At 37.6% G+C, this 22,879-nt stretch overlaps 1 protein-coding gene across 3 annotated transcripts in view; it reads left to right on the top strand.

The window, feature by feature from the left end:
• Positions 1 to 22,879, top strand: part of LOC143297792 (anoctamin-4-like) — a 108,236-nt gene that overhangs the window by 45,042 nt on the left and 40,315 nt on the right. For all 3 annotated transcript variants that reach the window (XM_076610288.1, XM_076610286.1, XM_076610287.1), the window contains 9 exons: positions 2,461 to 2,559; positions 3,705 to 3,835; positions 12,325 to 12,443; positions 13,560 to 13,615; positions 15,117 to 15,173; positions 15,902 to 15,966; positions 18,061 to 18,195; positions 21,016 to 21,182; positions 21,722 to 21,801. In XM_076610288.1, coding sequence (XP_076466403.1) covers positions 2,461 to 2,559; positions 3,705 to 3,835; positions 12,325 to 12,443; positions 13,560 to 13,615; positions 15,117 to 15,173; positions 15,902 to 15,966; positions 18,061 to 18,195; positions 21,016 to 21,182; positions 21,722 to 21,801 — 909 coding nt within the window. The remainder of the gene's footprint in view (positions 1 to 2,460; positions 2,560 to 3,704; positions 3,836 to 12,324; positions 12,444 to 13,559; positions 13,616 to 15,116; positions 15,174 to 15,901; positions 15,967 to 18,060; positions 18,196 to 21,015; positions 21,183 to 21,721; positions 21,802 to 22,879) is intronic.

Genomic DNA, 22,879 nt, shown 5'->3' with positions numbered 1-22,879 from the left:
GTGTGTGTGTGTGTGTGTGTGTGTGTGTGTGTGTGTGTGTGTGTGTGTGTGTGTGTGAGAGTACACATGAAAAATCAGCTTACATCTCATAATGTCTCTATTTTTTTTTTAAAGATGCATGTCATAATTTGTGGTGAAATGTCAGTATTCATGGTAACAAGAAACTTTTTTTGTGTGTGTGCAAATACAAAAGTGATGTCCACGAGGACTGTTGTAAGCAGAGTCACACTCACACACCCACAGACACACCCATCACAAGCTGACAAGGTGGACCTCACCAAGTAATGCTTTTTGCACAGGCAGCCATGCAATCAGACTCTTTAACAGGACCAAAATGAAGCGCTATTTGTAAGACTACAAAGAAAACTGAAGGTACCATTTAGCAGTTGTAAGAGGGACAACACAAAGGACACTTTTTTCAGAGAAAACAAATTTTATGTAGCTGGGTTTGAGAGTTCATGGGTGGTGTGTGTGAGAGTGGGAAAATTGCGCTTTTTTATAATAATGATAATTGCTATTATATAATAATTATTATTGTTTTAGCAGTATTCATCTTGTATTACCAACTTTCAAGAGAAGAAGAAGAAAAAAGAAGAAAAAGATAATCCTGTATATTGATAAACTACATGAACTAGACAATTTTCTTTACACATCACACAAGATCAGTTTTCTTTTGTATTGTTTTAATGTTAAGGGTGGTGGTGTAGTTCACCAGATTAAGTTCAATTACTTATTACATATTCCTTTATACTTTTTGAGAGTAATGTAATTGTTGTTACTTACTATTCTAGACTCCTTGAGATTTTGATGAGTACCTTTTCCAGCAGACTGCAGTTTTGTTCTGTCCAGTGAGTTTGTTGGGTTCCATGACCATCCAGTTGTCTTCATCCCCTTCTCCCTGCATCTTCTCCATGTGTGCTTTGGTCTGCCCACGTTTCCTTTCTCTTGACCATTCCACTCCACTGCTTGTTTGGTAAAGCGACGGGCGCAATAGCCGAGTGGTTAAAGCGTTGGACTTTCAGTCTGAGGGTCACGGGTTCGAATCTCGGTAACGGCACCTGGTGGGTAAAGGGTGGAGATTTTTTCCGATATCCCTGGTACACATAGTTGCAGACCTGCTAGTGCCTGAACCCCTTTCGTGTGTATACACAAGCAGAAGATCAAATGTGCACGTTAAAGATCCCGTAATCCATGTTAGTGTTCGGTGGGTTATGGAAACAAGAACATACCCAGCATGCACACCCCCAAAAGCAAGTATGGCTGCCTACATGGCGGGGTAAAAATGGTCATACACGTAAAAGCCCACTCGTGTACATTCGAGTGAACGTGGGAGTTGCAGCCCACGAACGCAGAAGAAGAAGACGAAGTTGGGTAATGTTTGGAGATTTGTGATGGATGTGGCCAGTCCAGCTCTTTTTCCTTTTTTTTCCCCCCCGGTTTCCTTGTTGACAGGGATTGGGTTGGTTCTTTCCCCATAGGTTGGTGTTTGACAATGTTCTGGTCACCTTATGCCCATGATGCATCTCAGACATTTATGGATGGACAGTTTTGAAGTTTGTCAACATTCGGCTTTGCTCAAGTGTATGATCCATACTTTTTGACAGTGGACACACATCTACATGATACGTAGCCAATGTAGATGGTTTGGTAAAATATATATGTAGCATGAAGTAAACTGAAACGAAATGTTATAGATCAGTCAGTGACTGCACACCAGTGTGCTATGATTTCACATCTGTGTCTGATTGTCCCACTTTGACTGCAGTTTGATTTTTGTTTTGCCTTGTTCTCTGATTTGTTTTGGTGGTTTTTGTTATGCTTAGCATACATTTATATGTATATAGATTGTATGATTATTGATAATGTTTTTCAAGGAATTTGGCATCATGTTTGTGCAAGGATTGTATGATTATTGCACAGTGCTTTTTTTTTTTCTTCCTGTAAATTATGTGTGACATTAGGCAAGACGTTTATGTGGATTGCAGCATAATTTCTCGATTCTGGTTTTCTCTATTCTATTGTTGAAGTGCAGAATTTGTTAAGAGGTTTTTTTTTCTGCTTACTTTAACTGATTGCGTGTGGAGTTTTGTTAAAAAATATTCATTTGACAATTACAGATGGATTGTAAGGGAGTATGTCTTTCCATTTGTGTGTGTGTGTGTGTGTGTGTGTGTGTGTGTGTGTGTGTGTGTGTGTGTAAGAAACTTAAAAAAGAATCTAGACTGAAAGTGTGTTTAATGAAGGAAATTGCATTCTCTATGTTTTAGTTTCTCATGCTTTATTTTTTATCAAATGATTAAGAAAAAAAAAATTACTTGTGAAAACTGCTTCAGATGAGTCATGATTGCTTACAGCAGCATGACACAAGTGACAGCATCATACAAGAATATATACATGTGTATAATTATTAAGCTTATTATGCCAAATGTTTCATCTAGTTTTCCAATATGTTGACAACAGTATGACGACAACGACAGCGTCGTGTATGTCAAAGTCCATGCACCCTGGAGTGTCCTGACTGCGCAGGCAGAAATCATGAACATGAAGATGCCGCTTCAGGTGAGTTATGATAATGATATTACTACCACCACCACCACCACTACTACTACTACTACTACTACTACTACTGCCACAACAACTTCTGCTATTGCTGCTGCTACTATGACAATGACGACTTCTGCTACTGCTAATGTGATGAAGCCGATGATGACAGCTTGCAGTTTACATTTGTACTGCACCCTTTTTTTTCTCTAAGAGCTCAGATCACTTTACATGAAAGGAAAGGTCACAGTTTTCATGAACCACTGGTGACCACTCTCTCCTTCATACATTGCTGAAGCCTATGATATTCGAAAGAAGAGTAATTCGTGTCAATAGCTTAATTACATCGATAGAAAAAGAATGCTTTTGTTTTCATGAACTTGGAAAGTGGATGGTTGTTCGTTAGTTTATTTGACTTCCAATATGTTGGGTTTTTTTTTCTGTTTTATGTTGTTTGATTATTTTTATCATTATTGTTCTGATTTGCACTAGAGCTGTATAGCTAATGCCATTAAACTATTCAGTGTTCAGTATTCTGTCTTCCTCTCTCCGCCCATGCCTCCCACCTCCCCCAACTCCTCTTTTCCCATTCCTCATACATGCAAAGTGAGTTGGCAGACATGAGACGGTGTTAGAGAAGTTGGAAAACTAAAGTGTTGACAGAAAGGATCTGAAAAGAAAAGAGTTTTTAGTTAAGAGTGAAAGTCAGATGAACGGATACGATGTGGAAGGTTGTTCCATGATCCAGAGATGAGAAGCAGTATCAGTATCAGTATCAGTAGCTCGAGGAGGCGTCACTGCGTTCGGACAAATCCATATATGCTACACCACATCTGCCAAGCAGATGTCTGACCAGCAGCGTAACCCAATGTGCTTAGTCAGGCCTTGAGAGAAAAAAAAAGAGAAGCAGCAAAGAGGAAAGAGCATGCACCGTACTTAAAGTCACATGTGTAGGTATTGTTTGAGGGGCAGTGTGTTGAAAAGAATGGAACAGAAACATGTGGCTGTGTGCATGCCTGTGTGTGTGTTCATGAATTTCTTTTCTTGTGTGTGTGTGTGTGTGTGTGTGTGTGTGTGTGTGTACTTTTAAAAAATGACAAAACTGAGAATAAAGTGAGATGATCTGTCATGCAACAAACAGAACAGTGATGTTGTTCTTCCAGAAAAATGACATGGTGGAGTCAATGGAAAGTTGCTGGCAAAAGTGTCCCACACCGTTTGATAACAATGCTGATATATTGCCAGTGATCCCAGACTACTTTACCGCTGCCTTTTCCCGAGAACGAGAAGAACAGTAAGTGTCTGATTCCACAACCTTGTGAATTTTAAGACAAATGTTCCTTTAAAGTGAAGTCAGAATTAGGTAGAGAACGTATTGGTTCATTATGGTTTGTATTGATATTGCAGTGGGATTACATCGGGATTATTAAAAATGATCAGGTACTCTTTGTATTTGTATTTGTATTTCTTTTTATCACAACAGATTTTTCTGTGTGAAATTCGGGCTGCTCTCCCCAGGGAGAGCGCGTCGCTATACTACAGCGCCACCCATTTTTTTGTATTTTTCCTTCGTGCAGTTTTATTTGTTTTTCCTATTGACATGGATTTTTCTACAAAATTTTGCCAGGAACAACCCTTTTGTTGCCGTGGGTTCTTTTACGTGTGCTAAGTGTGTGCTGCACACGGGACCTCAGTTTATCATCTCGTCCGAATGACTAGTGTCCAGACCACCACTCAAGGTCTTGTGGAGGGGGAGAAAATATCGGCGGCTGAGCCGTGATTCGAACCTGCGCGCTCAGATTCTCTCGCTTCCTAGGCGGACTCTCGCTTGACTTCCTCACTTGGGAAAGATTGGGAGAAAAAAAATGACAGCCATGGAAACTGGAGTTGAGGCTTTACATCTTGTTGGAAATTTTTGGCTCTGTGTATTAATTGAGGTTCATGAGTGATGTTCCGAGCTTGACTTGGGGAGGCTTCGCATCTTGTTGGAGATTTTTGGCTCTGTTGGTTAATTGACATTCATGAGTGATGCTTCAAGTTTGACTGGGAGTGTTATTTGAGTAGTGGTCAGAAGAGGGAAAAAAGGGATCTGGAGTGGTGTAACATTATTTTCACAACCGGTCAGATAATAATTCTTTTTTTTGTGTGTGTAAAATGAGACTCATTTTCAATGATGTCAGTTGAACTTACCCCATCACACCCTTCCCCCCCACCCCTCCACCTCCCACTCCCCTCAAAAAAGTTAAGAAAGGCCTATATATATATATATTTTTTTTTTTTTAATTTTTTTTTTTTTTATTTTTTAGCCATGGTGAAGTAATTTTGAATGGTGAGTGATGTAACAAAATATAACGCAGGGAAAGGTGTGTGTGGTCAAAAGAAAAAGTCACTACACTGTTTCTGCAGTGGTTATGGGAAACATGCTCATTCATTTTAGTTTCTACTTTCTTGATCTCTGTTTCTGTCTGTCTTTTCTGTCACTGATTTCTTTCTGTCACTCTTTGTTGGCCAGAATCCTGGACATAGTATGATGCGCCTTTGTTTCGCATCTCCTTTCCAATGACTTTTTGTCTGTAGCATTTGTTTTCCTGATCTGTCTTTCTGTCTGTCTGTCTGTCTGCTGTCTGTCTCTCTGTGTGTGCTACTTTCTTGCTAAGTTTGAAATGTTTGTTTGTTAGGATGTTCATCTCACATTTAATTGAAGGACTTAGCAAGTACATGAGAAATCTGTTGCTGTATTATAGTATTTGGAAAAGTCTGATCCAAAGGTTTATGGATGTGTGTGTGTGTGTGTGTGTGTGTGTGTGCGTGTGAGAGAGAGAGAGGGAGAGAGAGACAGAGACAGAGTATTTGTACCAGCTAGTCAGTTGTGTTGAATGAATTGAGCAAACCTTCTCCTTGGCTTGTATTAACAGACATCTTGTTTGTTCTTGTTCCATTGCTTCTTTTTCTTCAATGCGGACGTTTTGCTTTTGCTGCTGCTGCTGCAAAAAAAAAACAAACAAACAAACAATGAATACCTTCAGAGGAGTGTAAGGCATCTTATGAGTTTGGCTTGAACTCGCATCTGATGACAGTGCCTGGATGTTTTTGGTTATTCGCATGTCTATATGTGGATGGTGCATGTTTTATCCAGTCTTAATGTGATGGGATGAATGCATGACTCAAGGGAGGTTAGGCAGGAGCTGAAACCAAGAGCATCTGAGTGCACATTTTTCTCACTCTAGATCTGATACAAGCAACAAATGGATTGAGAAACATAACGTGTTTTAGGTTGGAAGCAAAATGCTCTTGATTTTATACGTTTCATTTGGTATGGAGTCAGATGGAAGAATAGATGTTTTGTTTTTTTTTAAGTGAAAATTATTGGTCAACGAGATGTAAATGAAATCTATTGAATTGATATTTCTTCACAAAAAGTATCTGTCATACATAGAAACAAGCCGTTGTTCTGAAGATGAAACACTGAATCCATATGGAAAATATCTACTGAGCATGTGCAGTAGTCTTGATCTGTACATTTTGAATAGTTTATGTAACAGTGACCGTGATGGATGGTGTACATATCTATATCTATATCTGAAACAGGCAGTAGTGTGAATGATTGTTGTATTGCATAAGTAGAACTTTTTTTATTTATTTATTAAGATGAAAGGCTGATTGCACATGCAAGAAAGGATAGAATGAGATCATCTTCCGATCAGATTTTGTATTGAAAATATAAATAATCCGACAATTAACATGTAGAAAAAGATTTAAATTCATTTATTAAAAGTTTAACTGGAAATCTGATTATACTGAGCATTTAGTGACCAATATCAGTTGTTTTGAAACACAGCGAAAGCTGAATGCAGTGACTCAGTTAATCGATGGGATTAGATATGTTTAAAGACATTTTGAAACAGCAAGCAGAATGTATGAAATGTAAGATATTTATCAGCTGTAAAAGGGCTGGCAATGATTGGTTTGATTAGGAATGTAAAAGTGCAGGGACCAACTTAAGTAGACTTCTGAGAAAGTGTAGGAATACATGTGACAGAGATGATCAGAATACTTTTTGTCAGAAAAGACAGGAATGTAAATATTTGTTAAGAAAAAAGAAAAGACTGCATAATAATGCAGTGCTAAATATGTTGGAAGAATCATCAAAAAATCAATAAGATTTCTGGCACACTGTCAAAACGTTTTCTCAAAGAAAAAAAGTACAGCATCAGAACAAAATTTCCGTTGATGAGTGGTATTTCCACTTGTGAGATATTCTTCGAAAATAGTCCAGTAACGAAGAAACACTTAGTAATAACATAGATATTGTTGAAATGGGCACGATTCTAGAAAACAGTTTTGAAAACGAAGAAATGGTTAATGATTTAGATCCTGTTCGGGAAAGAGGAAATACTTTTTGCCATCAGGAAACATAAGACCAGTAAAGCTGCTGGTCCAGATCAGATAACTGCAGAAAAGTTGAAACATTCAGGAGACTATGTGATTGATTTCTTTTTGAAATTATTTGATAACCTGTTTGAAAAGGGCATGTATCCTGAAAGCTGGACTGAATCCATTCTGTTGCCATTATATAGAAAGGGGGGCGTAAATGATACCAATGATTATAGAGGAATTTCATTCTCAAATGTTGGTGGTAAAGTTTACAGTTTTATCATGAACAGCCGGTTACAAAATTGGACAGTTAGTACATTATTGCAAGAGAGATGGAGAAACAGAAAAAATAGAGGGGGAAGTTGAACATAATCAAATTCAGGTTGTATTCCAAACTGAAATGATAATACATTGATAGTTCATTTGAATTGCTAGTCCAAGATGAGCCAGTGGGTTGTGTGATGAGACGTAAGCTGTTTTAGTACTTTTACAAAATGCCCTTATTTAATATTATCCACTTTACAAAAACAGACTGGGTAAACAGGTCTTGATTATGTCTCTTGATTTTTTAAATTTTTGAGTGCATCAGTATTTTGTTCCCTTTTTTTGTGTGTGTTTTTCCATTTGAATCATTTGTTTGTCCATTTATTCATTTAATTATCAAGTTTTGTGTATGTATATTTTTTATTTGCATAAAATATTTATGATAGTATTATATATTGCAATAATTATACTTACCATTATTGATTTATTGATATATACATACATATATATATATATATATATATATATATATATATATATATATATATATATATATATATATATATATATATATATATATATATATATATATATATATGCGTGTCTGTATTTTTTGAAATTCTTTTTATATTATGTATGTCATTGTTTCATGTCGTGATAGTAATATTTAGCTTACTTGTTTACTATTTTTAGTTTGCATTTACATAATAATAATGATTTATTCTTAAAGGATTTATGTTTTTTTATGACTGTCTTTTAGTTTCCTTAGCTGCATGTTTTCAGTATTGATGTGCATGCATGCATGTGTATGCATGTGTTTGTTCTTGTGTATGCACGAGAGAGAGAAAGAGAGAGAGGGGGGGGGAGGGAGTTTGGGGGGGTGGTCAGCTGGAAGGAACAAGAAACAGAAGGAGATGGAAGAAGGAAGAGAGAGAGAGAGAGAGAGAGAGGGAATGAATGAATAAATGAATGATTTTTTTTTCTGAGGGTAATACTAATAGATTAACCCTTTCACTGCCAGGAAAATAAAATTTAAGTGACATCTATTTGCCAGGGTTTTTTTTCCACAAAAAACGGTTATAAAATTTCCAAAAATTCTGTGCTTTTTGTTATTGGAGAAAGACCCATAAAAGTATATATTTTCTGAAAGCTAAATGAATAAAGAATACAAAACACATACTCTTTTCCCATTTTATGTATTTTTAGTGACATGCCGTTGTTTTGAAATCAGTGTTTTGTTTTTTGTCACATTTTCAACTTGTTCATTACAAATATTAGTCAGGTAATATGCACAAAAATATCATATTTTCTGGACAAATGGATATCTACAAACACAAAATCATACTAGAACAACCACAATATACATATATTTTTTAAGAGATAGATGCACAATGCATTGTGACTTCTCCAAGTGATAATAAGGATGTGAGGCCACGCCCCCTCAGTCTCCACCCCCCTCCTTTTCACCCCTCTCACAGGGTCACTTGATCCAGTTCTCATCAGACCGCGTTGGCTGAGCATGAGTGCCAAGAATATCGCTCACACTGTGTCCTACTAATAATTCGGTCATGTTCTGTCATCTGGTAACATCTGTAACATCCGGCATCACTCACTGATAGTCGTATCTTGGCCACTCTCTTGATTGCTCCCTTTATTTTCTGTCAAATCGTCCTGTAAATGTTCATCACTATCTTCTCCTTCGAATTTACTCTTCAATTCTTTTTGAGCATCAGCTAAAGAAAGAAATCTTGGTTGATTTAGTTCGTCACGATCGCATGTCTTGAGCACGGTGTCAGTCCGACATTTTGTTGAGCGAGCGAGGAGAGAAGTCAGGCAAACACTTGGACAGTGACCCAACCAAAACGTCCAAATAAAAGACTGCTTCATGACATAGATGGGGTTTCTGGCTATGAATAGAATCTAGAAAGATTCCCCAGGCTAAAGCTACCACTATTTTTGTAAACGAAGTGAATGCAAACCAGGGAAAAGTCAGAATATTTCGATGATGAGTTATCTCGTCATTGTGGCAGCGAAGCATACATGCTTGCCATCATTTAGGCAGCCTAGGGGTTAAGCATACATGCTTTTTTTTAATTTTTTTATCCAGCCCAGGAAAACAAACAAAATAAAGATGATAATAACAGCATTGAAAAAGAATGGAAAAAAGAAGTGAACAACCAAGAAAAATATCAAGGAAAACATATATATATATCAGAGATGAGAAGATGAAAAGGAAATAGTTACATAGCTAGATAGGGAGAGACAGTCAGAGAGAGGGAGAAGGAGAGAGCATTGTATTATATAGGGAGAGACAGTCAGAGAGAGGGAGAAGGAGAGAGCATTGTATTGTATTGTATTACTTTGTCACAACAGATTTCTCTGTGCAGAATTTGGGCTGCTGTCCTCGGGGACAGGGCTGCTTCAGTGTGGAGATATCCATTTATGTTTTTTTTTCCTTCTGTATTCTGTCTGCAAGTGTATTTGTTTCACTTTCCAAGTGGATAGTTCTATAGGAGTTTTTCCTTTTGTTGCCATGGGTTCTTTTACACGCGCTAAATGCATGCTGCACATGGGACCTCGGTTTATTGGTTAATCCAGGCTATGATTTGAGATCTAGTGGAAGGGGAGAGAAATCTGGTGAGTGTGAGATTTGATTCCATGTTCTCAGCTTCTCTTGTTTCCAATGCAGATAAATAAATTTCTACAGTTCTAGGCTGCAGTTCTCTCTATAGGCTTTTATACATGTGTTTAACTCACTCAGTACGGCCAGTCCTCTCTTCTCCTCTACACAGACCCCTCGGATGTCCAGGGGGTGTCTGAATGACCCAGCCTTTAGCTTCCATTGTCAGAATTGTGGTATTCTGTTAACATTCACGTCTTAAGTATAAGAGCATTCCGCTTGCAATATTTTGATGATGGTAGTTAGGGTGAAACGCTGTTAACGTCGTCTCTTTCGCCGTTCGTATGGAAAGAGTTAACCAACAGCTTTACAAAGGCTTCCTTTGTCGTTTTTATCACATGTTTGATTTCGAACAGGTGAGCTGTACAAATGTGATGAAATGTTCAAATGATTTTGATTGTCATTGAGTCTTTTAAACTTTGTTTGATTTCTGTGAGGTTTTATTTTTATTTTGTAGCACTTTGTGGCATATTTCAAATGTTTTAACTGTTCAAATACTGGGTTGTGAATGTATATGTTGTGTGAATGGTGCAAATAATTCTTTATTTCTGTGCAGATCTTTTTTAAAAAAAATTTCTGTGGAAAGCATGTTTTTTGGTTTCGTGTGCATTAAAAAGTTTGGTTTGCATCATTCTGGAAGATTTTTCAGCCAGATTATTTTTCTGTTTTTAATCTTATTTGTGTAAACCTGTGTGTGCCCATATTTAGCCTTCCAGTACAGCTGAAACTAATTGTTTTACCTCTTTTTTATTTATATCAGTGTATTCATATCAGTGTATTCATAGTTATACGTGTGGTTCTATTAACATTTGTATGTATTTTCTGATGCATAGAAATCTACATTTGACTGCTCAAATATGAATTGTGAAATCAGTTTGGCTCATGTGTATTTAAACAGAGTGAGTCCATGTAATGACCTTATTCATTGTGTGTCTGTGCGTGTATATGTATGCATGTGTATGTGTGTGTTCATTGTAAACTTTAACAAATTTATTTTCTTGCATTTGAAAGAAAAGAAATTCTGGACAAACCATAGACTGATGCTGGCACAAATCAGAGCAATATTTCAATATAATTTTTAAAAACTTGAATTTATTTTATTTTATTTTATTTTTTTTACAGTGAGCACACAATAATTTTGATCATCTTCTGCAATTTACACATCTTCTGATTACAGTTAAGTACAGTTGATTGTAAGCATGAAAGAACATATCCATGAAAAGGGAGATTCCCAAAATTTTGTTGTGACAGTGAAGGTTTGAAACTTTTGACTACATAATGCTTGTAAAACAACAAAATGCAGATTATTGTGGGATGGATTTGTTCCGTCTCCAGCACACAACTTTTGGTTCTGCAAACACTTGCTTCAGACGGCAAGCAAAAATATGATTTGGATGGATACTTGTGAGTACTGGTAAAACCTCGCATTCACCTCCGCACCCTATTCCTAGCATTTCAGTTTTGTTTTTGTTTTTGAATCATCAGTGAATTGCACATGAGCCATGAAGACTTTGCCTCTTAGTGGGATGTGTGTGTGTGAAGTGTAGCTGTGCATGTGTGTGCTCATGTTTGTATGCCATGCATGTATGTGTGTGTGTGTGTGTGTGTGTGTGTGTGTGTGTGTGTGTGTGTGTGTGAATATGTAGGAAAATCAGCTGCAAAAATTGACCATATCAGAAAAAATATTACAGTGGTGTCAGTTATTTGAAGCTGTTGACATCTTCTTCAGATATATACAGGAATAGTTGGATTATTGAAACAAAATCCAGCATAGGCAATCGGCCTTGAAGATGTATCCTATAATATTGTAATTCCATATGAAATACTGACACATGTTGATAAACATTTTCACACAGCTGTATACAGTCCTGTTTGGGTACTGAAGGTGGATCCAACAATTATGCATCATTGTCACTGTTATGACTATAAGACATTAGAAAAAAAAAGGGAACAAAGATTTGTCATTTATGTTACTTTAAGTGAGAAAAAGGTCAAGAGTAATTGTTGAGCATGCACAAAGGATCACAGTTCACATAATATGTCCGCTTTGTAAACTTTGAAAAAGCATTTAACGGTCACTTTCCTGAACTAAACTTGCTTGTGGCACAAGCTTGACACTGGTTTCTGCTATCATGTTTTGTTTATTTACTAATTTTTGAAAATGCTCTTATCAGTTTAAGTTTATCGGCTGCTCTTACCAGTAGCAGCAGACTGTGTTGCAGCTAGGAAGTGTTTAAATTGTTTTAAAGAGTTCAGCTTATGCTTTGTTTATTTCTTTACGAGCTGAAAAATGCAACTTTTCTGTTTTGATTATTTATGCACCACCCACTTTTATTTCTTTAAGCGTCCTTGCAAAGCCATTTTCACATGAGAGAGGAGACGCTTACCTGTAGTTGCCCTCCCCACTGTTACGTTGTGCACAGTTGTTCAGATACTCAGTTTTGCATTGTGACTGACTTGCACAGGTTCATCATCGAGAACAAGGACACGTTCTTCTCCACGGCGCAGCGCAGTCTTCTGGTCTACCAGGTCCTTCAGCGCTGCGTCTTTGACAAGCATGAAGAGAAGGGAAAGAGCAAGTTTGGTGAGTGTTGTCATTTTTGTCTGATCGCTTTTTTAATTTTTTATTTTATATATTCTTTTTCCTTTCGCTTCGTTTTTCTTTGCCATTTAGAAAAAAAAAAAAAAAAAAAAAAAAGGAACAGCGTCTTCAAGGAAAACGATGAGAAGGGAAAAAGCAAGTACTGTGAGTGTTGTTGATTTATCAGGTACAGGTACAGGTACAGAATTTGGGACTTTTTTTTTTTTTTTTTTTTTTTTTTTAAGCCTTTTTGGCTTTACAACGCCCCTTCTTAATATAGAAATAGTTTAGGGTGCGTACATGCGTATGAAATTTTTTAAATGTTCATTCATCAAAATCGAATGGTTTTATTAATGATTTAGAGTCATTGTCTAGAAGATTCTTGAACTGGTCAATAGTTTTAGCTGTTTTTGTTGAATTATTCAGTGCATTCCATCCTTTAACTGCTCTAAAGCTAAAAGAAAACTTACGAATATTTGTTCTACAAAATTTATCTGAATAGAGTTGGTTTTTTTTGTTTGTTTTTTTAAAATTATCTCCCACTCTTAGATTTTTGTTGTTGTTGCCATATTGAGAGAACAGAATTCTGCACCTTATCATACACTTATCTTTCTTTGCCATTTTGAGAAAATCAAACTGTACACCTTTTAACAACAACAACAACAACAAAAATCTTTATATCCTTATAGTGTTTTGTTATCAGTATATACATCAGTTGTTTGATGTCATTCAGGAATGCTTTGTGTTTGTGTGACATTTTGAAAATCGATGAACAAAACCAAAGGAAACCCAATTACTGAATTTTTTCAGTGGTTTTTGAGAGCCAAAATTGAGAAAACGGAGTATGGCTGCCTACATGGCGGGGTAAAAACGGTCATACACGTAAAAGCCCACTCGTGTGCATACGAGTGAACGCAGAAGAAGAAGAAGAAGAAGTGTAATATGGATTTAGTTAATGTTTTCAGCATGAAAACAGACCATGAAATTAGTCACCCAAGTCCTAGTCATCACATTTTCATTAATGCCTGCACTCTGTTGTCACTGCTAATGGTAACTTAGGGTTTAGGGTTCTGTATTTATCGCAAGAATCGAGTTTTAAAACGCCCTTTTCTTTTCAAGGAATCAAAAAGATGCTGAGCAACAACTGCTATGATGCTGCTTATCCCTTGCATGAGGTAAAGTGTTTCTGTTATTGCATTGATATGTGATTACTTACCTTAATTAATTTCTCACTCAGGTCGCACATTTGTGAGACTCAGAAAATTGAAACACAGACACACACACACACACAAACACACACACACACACACAGAGGAAGTGTGCACGTGCACACACACAGACACAGACACACACACACACACACACACACACACACACACACACACACACACACACACACACACACACACACACACACACACACACACACACACACACACAGAGGAAGTGTGCACGTGCACACACACACACACACACACACACACACACAACTAAAATAAGACAAACAAGCAAGGAACAAAATATTACAAATTTAAAGCAAATTGCAGCAGAAAACTAGGCAAATGCTTCAATGTCCTGAAACTGAAAAACAAACAGTACCAAATACAGTTTTATTCCAAAATCATTTCAACTATTAAACAATTATCATTGATAATCAATTATGTGATTGCATAGAAAGTATGCCAAAGTATATATATATATATATATATATGTGTGTGTGTGTGTGTGTGTGTGTGTGTGTGTAATATGACATCATATTTTAAACATACTGTTGAATAGCGCATTTTATTATAATGTCTATGTTAGATAATAGTTTGATATTTTATGTCTTTGAACCGTAATTATTGCAGTGAATATTTATGTGTGGCTAAGTTAACGTTTAAGTTTTTTTTTGTTTTTTTTAATGTCTATTGTGGTTATTGCATGTGCACAACTGTGATAATTGTATTTGTGGTTTACTTAAAATCGACATTGAAGCATTTTAAAGTGTTTTGAAAAAACAACAACAACACACATTGAATGACTGTGATTATTATGTATTGTTTATGTGTTTTACTCTATAATTTCCTTCTTTTAAAAAATATAAATGATGATAAAGTATTATCTATTCTGTTATGTGAGAAGATTTATGTCCAAGAAAGGTTAAAGAATCACAGCAGAATTAAAAAAAAAAAAAAAAAAATCTTGTGGACCATGCAAAGACTGTGAACTTTTATAGACTGCTTTGACTTAGCATAAAAATTTTGCCTTGTGGTTTTTATGTTTTACTGCCAAAATCTCTGCCATAACTTCTTTATGGATGTGCTTAAAGTAAAAAAAAGTCTCTGCCTTAGCTACTTTATGGTTGTTCTTAAATGAGTTTTGACTTTCTTAGACCTGTGTTTTGCTTTTGAGTTTGGTTTAATTTTGTTTGTTTATTTGTGTATTCATTTAATTTTTGCATCATTTTGTTTGTTTATTAATGTTCTTTAAAAAAAAGAAGAAGAAATGTTTGTTTATTTATTTACTCATTTGTTTGTTCAATTGATTAATCAGTCAATAAATTGATGAAGTAAATAAATATTCAATTAATTAATTGATCAATGAAATAAATTTTTGTTTAATTAGTTAATCAGTTGATTGATTAATCAATTAATTGATTGGTTGATTGATTCATTTACATTTTTTTTTGTGCAGGGAGACTTCACCAGTGAGCACTCAATTTTGACAAGAGGGAAGGCAAACAACAGACACGTAAGTTTTGATCTTTGGTAGTGCAAAATATTAGTGTCCGCGATCAGCGTTTAAAGACGCATCGCCACGGTCCCTATTGGGAGGAATCATGAGCTCCGAGCCTGGGAGAGTCTCTTGCCGAGTCTCAGTCCCAGCATCATGATCCCTGCCTTCGCAGGATGGCATACGAGGCATGGTACCGCGCGTAGGCACCCAGCGAAAATTCAATCCCCAACAGAGAAAGGAAAGACAGGATCGACTTGAGGTAGAAAAAAATGAACGAATCGAGGGGGCCGAGTCGAAACAAGTACACAGAATGTAAGAAAAGTATACAGACAATCCGCATGCAGCAAAATAAGGCCAAATGAACACGCTTAATAGCCAAAAAAAGCGTAAGACGAGACGGAGCGAAAACCTGACAAGATGGCGTGGAGAGCCTTGGCCAAAGCTTATAGCTTTTAGAGGCGTTTGATTGGCTAAGAGCGGACCGGGCAAGAAGGGGCATCTTTTCACTGTTAGCCGCGCAAAATTTGGCCAAGCAGAGCAAACTGATAGGCCTAGTTTGCATCAGTTTGACATGGTACAGTATATGTATCACCAAACATGGAGTATAATACAAACTCCTCCTGTTGCTTATACTGATCATTTGGTGGATTGATAAATTGATTGATTAGTTGGTTGATAGTGGTTTTTTTTTTGGTTTTTTTTCTCTCTCCAGTCTTATAATGGTAATTTGATGTACATTCCAGTTGCTGTATGAAACTTGGGCAAAACCAGGAGCATGGTACAAATTTCAACCTTTGGATCATATTCGGTAAGAGTATTTTTGCCTGAGCCATTTTTCACATGTAGCTGTAAATAAAGTGATTCTGTGTGCTTGCCCTGATTTGTGTGTGTGTGTGTGTGTGTGAGACAAAAACATTCACAAACTCGGATGAAAATATACTGCCTTACAAAAATGTTGCATATTTCAAAAGGTTTCCATATTATGTGTTTACTATTTGTCACATATTTGATGGAGGCTATTCTTTTTGTTTTAGTTGCTGATTAGTTTAGTATTTTGTGATGTATTTGTGATGAGTTTATTCTTTAAGTTTTTGATTAGATTAGTATTTTGTCAGAGTTTATTCTTTTTGTTGTCGGTTAGATAAGAATTTTATACATATACATATTTGATTGTTATTCTTTCATTTGCTGAGTAGATTGATGCATTTTGATCGGTCGAAATATGCTCAGTTTATTTGAGTTTATGATGTATTTGAAAGAGTTTGAATTGATTAGATTTGAAAGAGTTTGAATTGATTATTTGTTGATTAGATTAGTATACTCTGATAGATTGAAATGTAATAAATTGTAGGTTGATTATTTTTTTGATATAGATTAAAATGTATTCAGTGTATTTGAGCTGATTGTTTCATATAGATTTAAAAAATGTAATCAGTGTGTTTGAGTGGATTATTTCTTTCATACAGATTAAAATGTATTTGGTGTGTTTCAGTGGATTATTTCTTTCATAAATGGTTGTCTCTCGGTCTCAAGGAATACATGACTATGTAACTGTCCATGCACTCGTGAGTGGCTCTGCAGGATGAGTCTGGATTTGTGGAGTTCATAGCACACAGAGAACTGGTAGCTCTGCAGGGTATGTCTGGATTTGTGGAGTCGTGAGCACACAGAGAACTGGTAGCTGTGCAGGCTGGGATCTGGATTTGTGGAGTTCATAGCACACAGAGAACTGCTAGCTCTGCAGGCCAAGTCTGGATTTGTGGAGTTGTGAGCACACAGAGAACTGGTAGCTCTGCAGGCCAAGTCTGGATTTGTGGAGTTGTTAGCACACAGAGAACTGGTAGCTCTGCAGGCCAAGTCTGGATTTGTGGAGTTGTGAGCACACAGAGAACTGGTAGCTCTGCAGGCCAAGTCTGGATTTGTGGAGTTCATAGCACACAGAGAACTGGTAGCTCTGCAGGCCAAGTCTGGATTTGTGGAGTTCATAGCACACAGAGAACTGGTAGCTCTGCAGGGTAGGTCTGGATTTGTGGAGTTCATAGCACACAGAGAACTGGTAGCTCTGCAGGCCAGGTCTGGATTTGTGGAGTTCATAGCACACAGAGAACTGGTAGTTCTGCAGGCTGGGATCTGGATTTGTGGAGTTCATAGCACACAGAGAACTGGTAGCTCTGCAGACTGAGTCTGGATTTGTGGAGTCGTGAGCACACAGAGAACTGGTAGCTGTGCAGGCTGGGATCTGGATTTGTGGAGTTCATAGCACACAGAGAACTGGTAGCTCTGCAGGCTGGGATCTGGATTTGTGGAGTCGTGAGCACACAAAGAACTGCTAGCTCTGCAGGCTGAGTCTGGATTTGTGGAGTTGTGAGCACACAGAGAACTGGTAGCTCTGCAGGCTGAGTCTGGATTTGTGGAGTTCATAGCACACAGAGAACTGGTAGCTCTGCAGGTTGAGTCTGGATTTGTGGAGTTCATAGCACACAGAGAACTGGTAGCTCTGCAGGGTAGGTCTGGATTTGTGGAGTTCATAGCACACAGAGAACTGGTAGCTCTGCAGGCCAAGTCTGGATTTGTGGAGTTGTGAGCACACAGAGAACTGGTAGCTCTGCAGGCCAAGTCTGGATTTGCGGAGTTGTGAGCACACAGAGAACTGGTAGCTCTGCAGGCCAGGTCTGGATTTGCGGAGTCGTGAGCACACAGAGAGCTGGATGGAAGTCTACGGATGTTGCAGGGTCGGACGCTGCTGCTTGGTGGCCGATGTTCTCTGGGGCTGCACCTCTCTTATTTTAGAATAGATTGAAATGTACTCAGTTCGTTTGATTTGAATAATATTATTTCTTAGATTGGAATGTACTCAGTTCATTTGATTTGACTAATATTAACACTTTGATTTGTGTGGCAGACTGTACTTTGGGGAGAAGGTGGGTATCTACTTCTGCTGGCTGGGGTTCTACACTGGGCAGCTGTTTCCCGCCGCCATTGTGGGGCTGGCTGCTTTCCTCTACGGCTTGTGCACTTTCTCCGATGACCCCAGCAGGTCGGTGTTGCATGGACTGTGTTGCGTTGCCCACGTTCTTCTCTCTTGACTGGGGGCAGTGTGTGTTTTTTTTTTTTTTTTTTTTTTTTCTTCTTATGTTCACCTAGTGGAATGTAGTGTAGCTTATGTAGATCAGTCTGCATGTTTTGACACCTTGAAACTGAATCTGAAACTGAAACTATGGTTCAGTGTGTGTGATAGGAGGGGGGTTGTTTGTGTGTGTGTGTGTGTGTGTGTGTGTGTGTTCGTTCTTTAGTTTAACGTCTTTTCACTGTAATTTAAACACATGTGCGTGTGTGTGTGTGTGTTCTGGGAGAGGGTAGGAGTGTATAGTGGTGAGTATGTATGTGGATGGGTGTATTTGCATGCCTATGGGTGTTTGACTGAGAGGGTGTCTGTTTATTCATGTCAGTAGGAATGCATTTGTTCACTCATCAGTTTTATTTTCTACTCAGTAGGCTGTGATGTAGACATGTAATCACTGATCTCAATGGAGATGCGTGTGCTTGTGAGAAATAATGAGTGTGTATCTGTGAGATCCTACTGGCATGAACTGCTTATCTGCTTTTGACAGAAGGAAAAATACATACAGAAAGAATAACTTTGAAAATATATATCCTCCCATAAAAGTATAACATTTAAAGATATACACTTCTCAACTTGTGTGTGCATGCATAGATATGTAAGCACACATATACACGTCATCTGGTATAATATTTAGTGGCAAGACTGTCAAAGAATGTAGAAACTCAAGATGCACATACACACAGACAGGCAAGCATGAATGTCACACTAGACACACACATAAGATACACACACTTCATACACACATCATATGTGTACTAAAATATATAGAACAGCATGACAGTAGAAGAAAACAAATGCAAGAAATCAACAATTTGAAAAGCAGTTTTACAACAGTAATTGTTTTGAAAAAAGTGAGATAAATAATAAATGAGAGGGGAAGGCTTTGAGGAGGATGCAGACCCTTCACAGAGGCAGCTGAGGACTACCAGATTGTATACCTGATATGGCTGCATGCAGTGTTAACCCCTTTGGACCTGGCCAGATATACCAGCAGTGGCAGTGAACGATTCTGATCCAGAAACTCCAATCTTTGATTTATGGAGTTCTCAAACACAGTTGTTCATAAACGGTGATGTAAAGAATTGGATGAAAACAAGGAGAAGAAAATGTGTGTGCTCATGTGCGTTTTCGCGTGCGCATGCGCGCATGCGTGCACACACACACACACACACACACACACTCACTCTCTTACTGACTCATTCACTCTCAGTCACTCACTCTCACTCACCCACTCTCACTTGACAGATTCAAATCCCAGCTTTTACCCATAAATTACGGTGTTCCCCAAGGTTCTGTTCTGGGACCTTTTTTTTTTTCTTTCTGTTTATATTAATGAATTACCCCTATTTATTGAACCATCTTGTGAATTATTTCCTGATGACACGCAGCAAAGTATTAATAATATAGTGATATGGTCTGAACTTAATCATATGTGATAAATGGATGGTCGAGAGTTTATTTGACTGGAAGTTTTTTTTTTTCTTTTTGATTTTGTTTCATTTGTTGACCATTATCGTTCTGATTTGCACCCCATGTCACTAGAGCTGTGCATGTAATGACATCAGATATTTCAGTGTTCAGTTTTCTCTGTGTGTCTCTCTCTTTTGTGCACTGACAAAATTTAGATTTGGTGTTTCAAATATTGCTGTTCACAGTTTCAGATACTGTAGTAGGAGTGAATATATATATATATGTGTCGATTGTGCAACCTGGGTAGGGAAGATGAATTGCATTTTTTGCTATGTTGCCCTGCTTTGAGTGACCTCAGACAAAGATTAATTCAACCTAAATATTATAAAGATCCCTGTGCTTTTAGATTTAATCTGCTCATGTCGTCAAAACATGAGCTTACCCAACAAAACTTGGCCATATACTTATATGAGGCATTGAAGAGACTTCGAATTGTTATTTTGTGAATGTTGTTGAGTATTGTATTAGCTACTTTTGGTTGATTTGTGATGTTGGTTTATCGTGTCAAGTCATTTTCCTTATTTATGTTCTTGTATGACCCCCTTCAGTAAGGGGCTTTGGCCTTAATCTGAATAAAACATCGTTATCGTTATCGTTCTCTTCCTCTTCCTCTTTTATCGCTTCCACATGGTTGAACCATCTGATATGCACCTCTATGTCACTAGAGCTGTACGTCTGATGACATAGATATTTCAGTGTTCAGTTCTCTCTGTGTCTCTCTCTCTTGCTCTTCTATGGCATTTAGAATATCATACAAATCCTTCTGATTTTCGACTTAATCTTCTCTTGGCTTCTAGAAATGAACACACAGTTCAGAATCTTGCTATTTACATATACAAAGCATCTAAAACAGGAGAAAATGCTGTATCTTGAATAGATATATGTAGTGTGTATGTGTATGCATGTGTGTACCTTTCGTTGTGAGTATTTGTGTATGGGTTCCTGTATGCAAGTATTTGAGTTTAGGTACATACTTATATGTATGTGTGCATATATACAGTGTGTGTGTGTGTGTGTGTGTGTGTGTGTGTGTGTGGTTTTTTGCAATTTCCTCATGAGTGTGTGTGCATATGGGAGGAAAGATTTGCATATATTCATATTTAGCGATTTCTTTTTGTTGCAAAATATGGTGTACTGATTATAGTTCACATCCCCTTCAAATGGGGCTTTGGCCTTAGTGAATAAAATTGTGTTTCTGATTCTGATTCTGATTCTCTCTTACTCTTTCTCTCTGACCTCTTCCATCCACTAAACGTGGTGCAGCAACGACATCTGCGACGAAGAGGGGATGGGCAACACCACCATGTGCCCGCTGTGCGACGGCCGCTGCCCCTACTGGTACCTGTACAAGAGCTGCACCTACTCCATCGTCACCTACCTCTTTGATAACGAAGCCACGGTCTTCTTCGCCGCTTTCATGGCTCTCTGGGGTGAATGAGCTGTGGTTCGGTGTTGGTTGTTGCCTCCCCCCCCTGTCCCCCCCCCACCCCTGTTTTGTGTTCTCCGATTCATGTTTGTATATATACGTACCTTTGTTGGCACAATCTGCCCCCCCCGCCCCAGACCCCCTCCCTGACTCCACCAGTATACCCTGTGACACCCCCCAGTGCATTTGGTGATAAAGACATTTTCTGTTCTGTTCAGGTTTGTTTCTGTCTGCCTCTTGTTAATAGTTTGTTTCTAACATGCCTTTGATTAAAATGTAATTAACTGTGCTCCAGGCACATCGCATGGGTTAATCATAATAAAAGAAAACATTTTTTTTTTTAAAGAAAATATATGAATATGAATGAAACAAATGAATAATAAATAAATAGAATTAAAATGAATTTTAGATAGTAATAAAAAATAAGAATGATAATTGATAATAAAATGTGAATACATTCTACATAACACATTACATCAGTGTCATGTACAGGTATCTTGGGTAGCTGGTGATAATTCTTCTCCTTCTTCTTCTTGTTTTCAGCTACGTTCTTCATTGAGATGTGGAAGCGAAAGACCGCTGAAATTGAATACGACTGGGATGTGGCCGACTTTGAAGAGGAGGTAAACTGGGTGTAACTTTGTGTGGTTCCTTCCATCTTTCTGATTAACTGACTCATTAGTTTGTTCAGTATTTGTTTTTGTATTTCTTTTTATCACAACAGATTTCTCTGTGTGAAATTTGGGCTGCTCTCCCCAGGGAGAGCGCGTCGCTATACTACAGCGCTACCCATTTTTTTGGTATTTTTTCCTGCATGCAGTTTTATTTGTTTTTCCTATCGAAGTGGATTTTTCTACAGAATTTTGCCAGGAACAACCCTTTTGTTGCCGTGGGTTCTTTTACGTGCGCTAAGTGCATGCTGCACACGGGACCTCGGTTTATCGTCTCATCCGAATGACTAGCGCCCAGACCACCACTCAAGGTCTAGTGGAGGGGGAGAAAATATTGGCGGCTGAGCCATGATTCGAACCAGCGCGCTCAGATTCTCTCGCTTCCTAGGCGGACGCGTTACCTCTAGGCCATCACTCCACTTAGATGTATGCTGTGCTTGTATCCACGTTTGCTTTGTTCATTCAGTGTGTGTGTGTGTGTGTGTGTGTATATGTATATGTATACATATATATGTGTGTGTGTATATGTTTGTGTGTGTGTGTATATATATATATATATATTTTTTTTTTTTTTTTTTCATTTCAAAATGTCCCTGTCTTTGTACTTTTCTTAATATAAACATAATAAACCCCAGAAATACCATTATTTAGAGAGTCATGAGAAAAGGGATAACTTTGGTAATTATTATACAAAACGTGCGTTTCTTGTCATACGATGCTTAAGTTAATGTCTGCTATGACCCTAGAATGTAGCGTTCACAGAAAAAGGTTGAACAGAACCCTGCAGTGAAAGGGGGGGGGATAAAACACACACAAAACTGGCGTCCCCTTAAAAAAAAAAAATTGTTGTTGTTGCACCTTTTCATTTTGAATGATGTAAACATGTGGATATGCATGTATGCATGTGCGCACTTACACACAGACGCATATGTATGCCCATTATTATATATATATATATATATATATATTTATATTTATATATATGTATGTATATATATATATATACTTATGTATATATATATATGTGTGT

Source organism: Babylonia areolata, chromosome 23, assembly GCF_041734735.1.
Source record: "Babylonia areolata isolate BAREFJ2019XMU chromosome 23, ASM4173473v1, whole genome shotgun sequence".
In the NCBI taxonomy this organism is placed as follows: Eukaryota; Metazoa; Mollusca; class Gastropoda; order Neogastropoda; family Buccinidae; genus Babylonia; species Babylonia areolata.
This window is presented reverse-complemented; position numbering and strand designations above follow the sequence as displayed.